Consider the following 10,731-nt stretch of genomic DNA (forward strand, 5'->3'; position numbering starts at 1 on the left):
AGTAAAGATGACTGCAAATATTAATAAAAAACGAAGTGGAATATGGCATTTTTTGGGCGAATAAATGAAAGTTTTCCCTCTTTTCCCTACATACACCATTAGAACTATTACACATTTCTGTGTTATTAAAAGAACTAGCGAACGCAATAGCCATAAAAAATCACTTCAATTAAAAATCGCAATCACTCTTTTCAGTGATACTGATAATTTTTCCGTTATCTTACAGCACTAAACAAAATTGATATGGATCGAAGTGTGGACTCAATTGGTAGCTGCTCACTCGATGTAGACGCTGATTCAACAGATGTATCAGGTATATCATGCATATGTTGATCTTCCAATAATATTATACTGATGCACAAAAATTACCTTAAAAAAAGTTAAATGAAATTGAAAGGCTTCTTTGTATCTGCAACTAACCTGTAACTAATCCACATTATTAAAATAGTTCAGTCACCCTCAGTAAGTTGCAACAGAATTTAATTAAAATTTAATGCAATACGCTTGAAAACTGTATTTAATGAAGAAAAATAAATAATATTTAAATTTTATTTTGGATTTTCGGGAATATTTAGCATCGAATACATCCCTTTTTAGTGTCCAACAGTAGTCAGTGGACTCCATAGATATATCCTGATGAACCCATCGCCGTGTTCGTCGCTAACGGCACCCACATTTTCAGGAAAAAATTTAAATGTGAGTGTAAGAAGTTTATCTTAAGCGACATATTGCATTCCATATTCTTGTAGGCTTATTGTGACCAACTGTTCAAAGTTTTCGGCTTTGTGGTTTTCAAAAAAATTACGAACAATATTTCGAAAACATGTCCATGCAGATTTTTCGATCGGATTAAGTTTTTCTTCAAACTGTTTATCAACCAATAGGTCTCTAATTTGTGGCCCTACAAATTTCCCTCCATTATTTCTGTTTTTTCTACGTCATTGACTTTTAACAGTTAGTTAACCGTAAATATAACAAAAGTTATCAGGATGATTTACATACACTCTGGGCATCTTCTTACGTTTATTAGAATCACACTTTTGTAAACAAAATACGCGTAATCTTTTCAGTCAATTTTTGAGTAAAATCGAGGGTAATTGAATAAAACTAAGTATGAGACTTATATGTGGTTAGATAGTAGTATCTAAAAAGATAACTTAATTGGTGACAGGTAATAAGATCAACGGAAATAAGGTCACCCTGGTGCGAAATGAAGTCAGTTGACATTATTACCTTTTCAAAAAAGAAATAAAATCCATTGACATTATTGCTTTTTCAAACATTAAATTTGCTTAGCGCGTACCCCGCGCGACCGGCGCGCCACACCACGTCACGCTACGCCCCCCTGTACATACCCTGCAGAAAATCTGACTAGCTCAGAACTAGCGTAGAACCAGACCTTTTGCCGACAGTACTAGTTCTAGCTCAATACCCAAGCAATGCTTTCAACTGTCCAGTTTTACGGCGATGTCATTAGCGGTGGCAATTGTCGCCCAGTGCATTACTTTGCAACTAGTTTTTAACCGATTCCGTTTTGGACAGTTTTTTTATAAGAAAACGTTTTTAAGATTCGATTTTTGAATATTTTTTTCTCGTTTTTTCCTTTCTGTTACAGATTCCACTTTTGTTACATATTTTATTAAAAAAAAAAAATATTGTAAGCTCCTCGCATCAATTTAGATTCATTAAATTTTAAAACTCACAACTGCTTCAACCGCGATTTAAACTCGCGACCAACGATGCTTGAGTCTGAGGTCTTCTTGCTGAACTACTTTCGTATTGTACGAGTAGTGAGTATTTGCAAATTTACACCGCAAGTTTCAACTGTCCCGCTCTGTACCTGTTTTGCACTTGTTCAGGGATAGTTCTGATATATGTAGCGCTTTGTCAGACTGTCTCTAAATACATACATGCATAACTACATATTCACGTAATCATTTTCCGCCTTCAGGTCTAAGGTTTCGGTCAGTCTTGCGTAAAAAATATATGCGATTAAAATGCACTAACCGTGTTAGTAGTCGATTCAATTAAGAGAACTCTCAGAAGTGCTGCTGGCCAATTTACAATTTGTACCTATGTATGTGCGTATGTAAGTGTTTGAAATTTTATATTAAATTCTAATAAGAAATGTAAACAAACGTCAAAAAAGAAACAGTGGTGCCTATTTAATTCAGAAATCCCTAGGGTTACTTAACTCTGGGCCAGTTTTAAATGCTGCAAGACATTGTCTGGTTTAGGAATAAAACAATTTAACTCTGAGCTACTTAACTCTCTAATTATATAGTTAAGTCTGGATGGTCTTATTCAGTCCTTTTAGGTGAACTTTTATCTAATAGTGCTGGGGTTTCTGATAAAAATTTAGTTTTAAATCAATTAATTTTTGTTTTTTTCGTGAAAATGGTTAAAAATTCCAAGATAAGCATACCATCGGGTCTCTCTCATTACCAGGGCCGAAAAGTTTAAGCTTTTGCTTGGAATTGCTTATTCAGAGTTTCCAAGCTTAGGGGAACTTCGGGTATTGTGGTAAAGGAGTGTAATTTGGTATAGCCGCTATCTTTAATTCTGGCAAGTCTACATCTGATATTACCTTAACATATATTGACTTAAAAAAAAGCGGGGTTATAATACAGATATGAAGTAAAACCAGTTGGTATTCTTTAAGTCGCACAAAACATGTGATCCAAAATTTTAAAGTTTTTGTAACTTTATTTGTATAAAAAATAAATTGATTTAGAAAGAAAACTCTGTTAATATTGCAAAAAGTAAGTTTTGTATTTCGTTTATCAAGGCTCGGATAATAGAAAATTAATGTTTTTGCAGATTTTGTATGAGTTTGTTTGGAAATTTTGAAAATCGGCCAATGTGGTAAACAAGAGGCCGCTTAAGGTACTACAATACCACATTACACCCCATAAATAAATTTTTAATTACTTGAACACGACTTTTATTCTAGATGCCAAAAATAGGGGGAATCCGAAAATGGACCCAAGACAACATGATCACAGCTGCTTTATCGTAATGTGGTTCCAATTTTTGAAGAGGTATTTTTTGAATTCTTTTAAATTTTTTCAATAACTTTGTTTTTTTGAATATACATACTGTATTTCATTGAAAAATATTTTATAACTAAAGTTTCGCTGTTCTCGAATATAAATAATGGTTACAATAAAGCTTGTACATTTGTTACAGATCTCAAAAAACAAATACCTATTCCACAATACCCGAAGTTCCCCTAATTTTAATGATCATGCTTATTTTGCTTATTTCAATGTATAAAGCTCTAAGTACGGAACTTTTCAGAAAACGATCAAGAAATAAATTGCTATTATTTCGTGTATGTGCATAGTAGTGTCCAAGGAGTTTTGACATCTGATATTTTACAGCCTGTTGTCTCACTTTTTCGTTCCGAAAAACTGGAACGGGCATATATGTATTTCTGTTGAAAACAAGAGTACCTTGTGCACTTCACAAACAAACTTTAGCAAACCATAGTAGAAAGCGTAGCAAATTTCTTAACAACTTTGTACTGATTAAGAAAATTTGGTTCAATAAATATTTTTTGACCATTTCTTTGGCGTTTTTTCATTCGTCGAAATATTTACAAATAATAACATAAAACAGATTTGGTTTTTATTAACCCTTAACTTCAATTCCATTTCTGTTGGGTACAAACATTTTAAACCAATGGTTTGTTTTTACGGGAAGGCACTGGTGCTATTGAGAACAATTTATCTCAAATGAAGAATAACGAATATTTAAAAAAACTTAAAACGACCAGAGGAGATCTTTATTATTTGAGAATATCAAGCAACACTTGATTGTCCACGGTAATTTTTCAATCCTTGAAATAAACCGAATAAAAAACATTAAACTGACTAAATTTGGTTGTTTTGCGAGCATATTTGCAAGCATATTTACCAATGTTTTAGTGCTTATTTAAGCGCTTAAAATGGATCTTTTCTTGCTTATTTTCTTCGGCCTGTGTGGTTTTCACGTTAAAAGCCTAATTAAGGACTTGGGTAGGTATTTAGTACTACGCTACCAAAAAAATTATAAACAAATTCCATCACGTAAATTTTTCGAGAACATAACTTATATCAATTTTCTTAGCGTTAACGCGCTTTACTAGCATTAACTTCGAAATTACATAAGTTTTTCTGATTTACTTTGTCACTTGAGGGTATTTTTAACTAATATTGTTAGTTTTCTAAACAAAAATTCAATTATACATTAATAAAATTTTGGCTTTTCATGCAAATCGGTAAAAATTCTTGAATATACAATTCACCAATAAAAAAATCTCGATGTCCTAAAAAAAGGTCATAGATGTATTTTAATATAACATACCCAGATATTAAAAAAAAAAAAACATAATTATTGGAAGGGGGGCCTGTGCTATAAAATCTACTTGGTAAAATGGCTCTAAATCTTCATATTTCCTCTAGTCTAATCATTTGAAGTGTTAAGACTCTATTTTGTTATTAGAATACTTAACTCAAGGAATGAAACCGAAACCGTTTGAAACCGTTAAGTTTTTCAAAACCGAAACCGAAACCATAGCCGTTATCTTGACCTGAAAAGGAATGAAACCGAAATCGTTTCAAGCACAGGTTTCAATCGGTTTCCAGAAATTTATAAAAATTATAATTAAAAATTTCTTTGAAATAAATGATTTATTTAACCAAAATCAGCAATATTTTGCTAAAATTATCGTTAAGTTGTAATCAGTATGGAAAAGTAAGTATATTTAATTTCTCCAAAAACAATCCTTGGAAGGTACATATTTATTTAATAAATAATAATGTTTTGTCAAACTTGTTTTCATTTTTTTATTCCAAAACCGAAACCGAAACATATTTTGAGGAACGAAACCAAAACCGAAACTGAAACCGGAACGTTACTTTGAATCGGTTTCATTCCTTGATTTAAATTAAAGTTTTTTTGTAATCCCGTTATCTTCCTTAAATTCAGAAACCTTTTTACGGTTGTCTTTTAAGGTTTTCCGTAACTTAACGAATAACCCTCCTAACCCTCATTTTATACAATAACTTTGAAAGCTGATAAGAACTAATGTGGCAGTATAGTTTCACACTTTGTTTACAGAAAAGAGGGCGCGTTAATAGTTGAAACAGAGTCGATTGTAAAGTTTAGCTTAATTGACAGATATTCAATATCAAAAACGGCAACCAACTTTATTTTGACTATGAATACGCCCCATGTCTTTATAATGTCTCTATTACTAGAAAGCAAAAAAGTTAAATGAATTATACCCTGGGAGGAAAATCTGTCCATGTAACAACTTTATATAGTACGGGAGCTAGCAAGGTTGTGAAAACGTCGTGAATTTCAGGACAGCTGGTTTTTTGATATTCGGTTGATTCGGTTAGCGTGGGAGCCATCTGGCCGGCGGTAATGGTAGCGTTGACTAGTGCGCATCGTATCTTTAAAAATGCTAATTTTTTAAATCATTTTTTTTTTAATAATATCCCAACGGTTTTTACCCTACATTCCCGCCCATCCGCACGAGGGGCGCAGTCCGCATGACGTACGGAACCAGTATTTTAAATTTTTGCGCCGAGTCACGATAGGCAGGAGTTTGTTAAGTGTCGAGATCTAAAACTGTTCAGCTACAGAACTAAATTCATCAGCCGATTTTATGTCTATATTTTAATGATTCATTTATTGAGAGAGGACAGTATCGATTTCTTAACGCTGAAAAGCAGATCTGATATATTAAACGTGCTGGAATGAGAGTTAAAATCCTGGCATAAGCAACGGAGTGGGTCGTGCAATTCAAAATTAGTTTTACAAGCTTTCAGAAATAGGGGGCAAAAGTGTCTTGATACCCGGGAGGGAACATTAAGGCTAACTTCGCCAAGAAGAAGCGGACTTGAAATTGAGCCTGTTAGTAATTTAACTATAAAAATTGTACCAAGCATTTGCCTGCGGCTGGAAAGTGTAGGAAGATTAATAAGTTTTAATCGGCTCGTATAAGGTGGAAGGTTATATTGAGAATCCCAACGGAAATTTCTTAAAGCAAAAAGTAGGAATTGTTTTTGAATTGACTCTATCTTGTCTGAGTAAATTTGATACCTTGGATTCCAAACCACCGAACCGTATTCCAGAATTGGCCTAACTAATGTTGTAAACAGGGTTTTAGTGATATAAGGGTCACAAAATTCTTTTGACCATCGTTTCACAAATGCAAGTACACCTTTAGCCTTGTTGACTGTCACATTAATATGAAGATTAAAATTAAGCTTAGGATCCATTGTGATACCAAGGTCCACAAAATTGTATACCTGTTCCAGGTTATGGTTACCTATTGTATAAGAAGTGGGATGAACAGCTCTTCGCGAGAAGCTCATTACTTTACATTTCTTAAGATTTAGAGGCATAAGATTTACTTGACACCAGTAAGCCATGCTGTCTAAGTCTGATTGTAGCAAAGACCTTTCTTTAATTGAAACGTACGATTTATAAAGCTTTACATCATCTGCATACATTAAAATTTTGGAAAATTGTATATCTGTAGAAATATCGTTTATAAAAAGCAAGAACAGAACCGGGCCTAGGTGGCTACCTTGAGGGACTCCTGAAGTAACATCAATGACGTCAGAGATAGTATTTTTAAACATTACCCTTTGTGATCTATCATAGAGGTATGAAGAGATCCAACGTAGAAAATTAGGTGGAAGACCAAGAAGATCAAGTTTGTAGATGAGCAACGAGTGGCACACTTTGTCAAATGCTTTACTGAAGTCAGTATATATAACATCAACAGTTTTGCTTTCACTAAATGCTTTTGAGATATAGGATGTTAATTCGAGTAAATTTGTAGAAGTTGATTTGCCCTTGCAAAATCCATGTTGACTATATGAAATGCTAGAAGAGATAGAATGCGTCAACTGATTTGTTATAATTGCTTCAAATAATTTAGGAATTGCAGAAAGCTTAGCTATTCCCCGGTAGTTCTCCACTGAAGATCTGCTACCGCTTTTATGTAACGGGGTTATGAACGATTCCTTCCATATAGTTGGAAAAAACGCCCTCTTTGAGAGATAAATTAAATAACGCTGTTAACGGCTCATAGAGATAATCAGAACAATTTATAAGAATACAAGTAGGGATCTGGTCAGGACCATAACTGAAGGACCGCTTTAAGGATTTCAGATAAACTACTACATCATCGGGAGATATTACTGGGATATTTATTGAGTTCATTGGACATAGTTTAAAAGGATAGTCAATGTTAGCATGTGAGTTAATGGAATAATTGGATTTAAAAAACTGAGCGAAAATGTTAGAAATTGTTTGATTATCACTAGAGACGGTATTTTGATACTTCATGGCGGAAGGAAACCCACTTACATTTCGCTTGGAGTTTACGAAGTCATAAAATGATTTGGGGTTGTATATTATACGCCGTTTGATTTTACACAAGTAAGCTTTATAACACTTTGGTTTAATTCAAAAAACTTATGACGCAAAAGTGAGTATTTTACATAGTATGAGTGTAAACCGGTGTTTTGTGTAATCTAAAATAACGTGACTTTATGTTTTTCAAATTTCTCAGTTCTCTAGTGAACCATAACTGTGTTTGCTCTTCAGGAACATATATACGTTTAGGCACATGGTTTTCAAATAATTTATGTAAAGTAAAGTTAAAAAGTGCAACGGCTTTTTTTTTTGGCTTTAACTAGCTTTTAGAAACGCAGATTTATTATTGCCAGACATGTCCGTTGTTGCTAAAATTTTGCCAGACGTAATTTTTTATTAAACAAATTTAATTTTTCAACTCATTTTAGTAAAGCTCAAAATCCAATATGATGTTGTTTAAGTACTAATGAATCTAAAATTAATTTGCCAGACANTAGGATGAGATATAGGATGTTAATTCGAGTAAATTTGTAGAAGTTGATTTGCCCTTGCAAAATCCATGTTGACGATATGAAATGCTAGAAGANTTAAAAAACTGAGCGAAAATGTTAGAAATTGTTTGATTATCACTAGAGACGGTATTTTGATACTTCATGGCGGAAGGAAACCCACTTACATTTCGCTTGGAGTTTACGAAGTCATAAAATGATTTGGGGTTGTATATTATACGCCGTTTGATTTTACACAAGTAAGCTTTATAACACTTTGGTTTAATTCAAAAAACTTATGACGCAAAAGTGAGTATTTTACATAGTATGAGTGTAAACCGGTGTTTTGTGTAATCTAAAATAACGTGACTTTATGTTTTTCAAATTTCTCAGTTCTCTAGTGAACCATAACTGTGTTTGCTCTTCAGGAACATATATACGTTTAGGCACATGGTTTTCAAATAATTTATGTAAAGTAAAGTTAAAAAGTGCAACGGCTTTTTTTTTTGGCTTTAACTAGCTTTTAGAAACGCAGATTTATTATTGCCAGACATGTCCGTTGTTGCTAAAATTTTGCCAGACGTAATTTTTTATTAAACAAATTTAATTTTTCAACTCATTTTAGTAAAGCTCAAAATCCAATATGATGTTGTTTAAGTACTAATGAATCTAAAATTAATTTGCCAGACATTACTTCGGTTGCGAAAGCAAGAACCCGACCGATTTAAAGGTTAAAAGTATTACGCTGGTAGTGAGGGAGATAGTAGCAAAATAGTGAATTTTCATAGGATTTTAGTATGAAAGCGGGACACTATAACTACTTATCTAACGTTATAACATTAATCTAATTATTGGAATATCAAAAATTATATACAGCGCCGAACAGAAATATTGGTGCAGTGAATTTTTCCCAATATATGCAAAGTTTTTTATTCTTATTTAATTTTGCATAATTTTTTATAAAAATATTGTTCATTCAACACCAGAAAACATAATAATAAAATCTCTAAACTTTGTGCAAAACTAGGAAAATTCATTAAATTTGCACACTAATTTGCAACTTTTTATTCAGATTTTTTAGAAAAATTCTAAGTATGCCCATTTATATATATTTATAGCCCATTCAAATTTAGTATGACATAGTGCAAGTTTGAAGTCGCTAGAAAATCGTAATGAGCAACACCTTCCACTAAAAAATTTGCCAAAAATCAACGCGTTTTTGTAGCAACTTTAAACTTGCACTATGTCATACTAAAATTGAAAGGACTATAAAACTGCAAACTTAGAATTTTTCTAAAAAATCTGAATAAAAAGTTGCAAATTAGTGTGCAAATTTAATAAATTTTCCTGAGTTTTGCACAAAGTTTAGAGATTTTATTATTGTTTTCTGGTGTAAAATGAACTATATTTTTATAAAAAATTATCGAAAACAAATTAGAGCAAAAAACTTTGCATATATTGCGAAAAATTCACTGTGCCAATACTTTTGTTCGTCACTGTATATATTTTTTTCAAATACATACGTTAAGGCAAATAAAAACTTAAAACATTTCAATAAACATCAACTTGTATAGTGTTTATTCCGAAAAGCAAGAGAAAAACACAAACATTTTGATGTTTATAACATTATTATAACATTTTTATATTTATAATTGTGTCATAAAAAGCACTGACTTACCACAAAAATGCGCACTGGATGCCACTATCCAATTCCTATGCAGAATCGCTTGCTGATTCCGAAAGTGGAGTATTTTTATCATAAATAAGTTTTCGAAATATTTGCAATTTCCCGTTATTCACCTTAAAAAAATGGGGTTCCAATTAATCACGTATATCTTATAAGAAATGTAGCAAATGAAAGGTAGAAAAACTCCCCAAAAACAGTAGGCATATATCTGTGTTCGTATGGAATAGTAGCTTATGTCGAGAAGCTGGCTTTAGTATAATGCGGCATTCCCTTTATCCTTTAAACGACAAGGAATTTTTGATGAGACTTAATAAGAATATTGACTTGCTAGTATCGGAACTATTTCTTTCGCGTTTATCTGCCAAAAGTTCTTCAACGGCTCGGCGCCAGTGAGTCATTCGCTATCGTATGCTGCGAATGCCGCACTATACTAAAGCCAGCCTTTCGACGTAAGCTACTATTCCATATGAACACAGATATGTATCAGTTTTCTATAAACTTAGTAGTTTTTGAGAAATTTATTCATCATTCCAGACTTTAAAAAAAAAAAATACTACTCTAACAGGGAAAAACTTCTATATTTTTAATTTTTTTTTCATTTGTATTAAAGCATGTTCCTTTACAAAAAATGAAAATCGATAGATGTGTGAATAAAAAAGTTGTGAATGGTCATATGAACATACGTAAAACGTATGTATGTACATCATAGCTCGGCAATTTTTGCTAGCGAGCAACGCCAGCGCGTATACGTATACAGAACAGTGTTGCCAGAACTTTTTGGACGAACCGGCTAAATTGGCAAATAAAACCGGCTAAAATGTTTCAACTAAATTTCATATGTTTTATTTAAATAAATCACGAGTAAAAAGACTATTTCTTGGAGAGAAGTTACAAATTCGAGCCGGAAAAAATTTTGCCAGCAAGAATTTGCAATTAGGAAAAACATATGATTGTGACACATGGTTGGATTTTTTGTCGACGATAATTTGAATAAACCAGTTCGTTGAATTTAAAAATTTACAAACTGGAGCGATTTTAAAATGAAAAATGTAAGTTAATACTTGTTTACTTAATTAATTTAGTTAATTCCAATGATTTGAAAGGTACTCGGCAAAAAAAAAATATCTATTACTATTACTATCTGATATTTTGAGTGATAATTCTCGCTGGATTTTC

General features: G+C 32.4%; 1 protein-coding gene across 1 annotated transcript in view; it reads left to right on the forward strand.

Annotated features, from left to right (window-relative positions):
- Window positions 1–227: 227 nt before the first annotated feature.
- vlc (disks large-associated protein 2) overlaps window positions 228–10,731 on the forward strand; it is a 113,792-nt gene continuing 103,288 nt past the window's right edge. Inside the window, exon 1 of the mRNA XM_017615972.1 lies at window positions 228–313. Coding sequence (XP_017471461.1) covers window positions 244–313 — 70 coding nt within the window. The 5' untranslated portion in view covers window positions 228–243. The remainder of the gene's footprint in view (window positions 314–10,731) is intronic.

Source organism: Rhagoletis zephyria, unplaced genomic scaffold, assembly GCF_001687245.7.
Source record: "Rhagoletis zephyria isolate East Lansing unplaced genomic scaffold, Rhagoletis_zephyria_1.1 Rzeph_scaffold_01107, whole genome shotgun sequence".
In the NCBI taxonomy this organism is placed as follows: Eukaryota; Metazoa; Arthropoda; class Insecta; order Diptera; family Tephritidae; genus Rhagoletis; species Rhagoletis zephyria.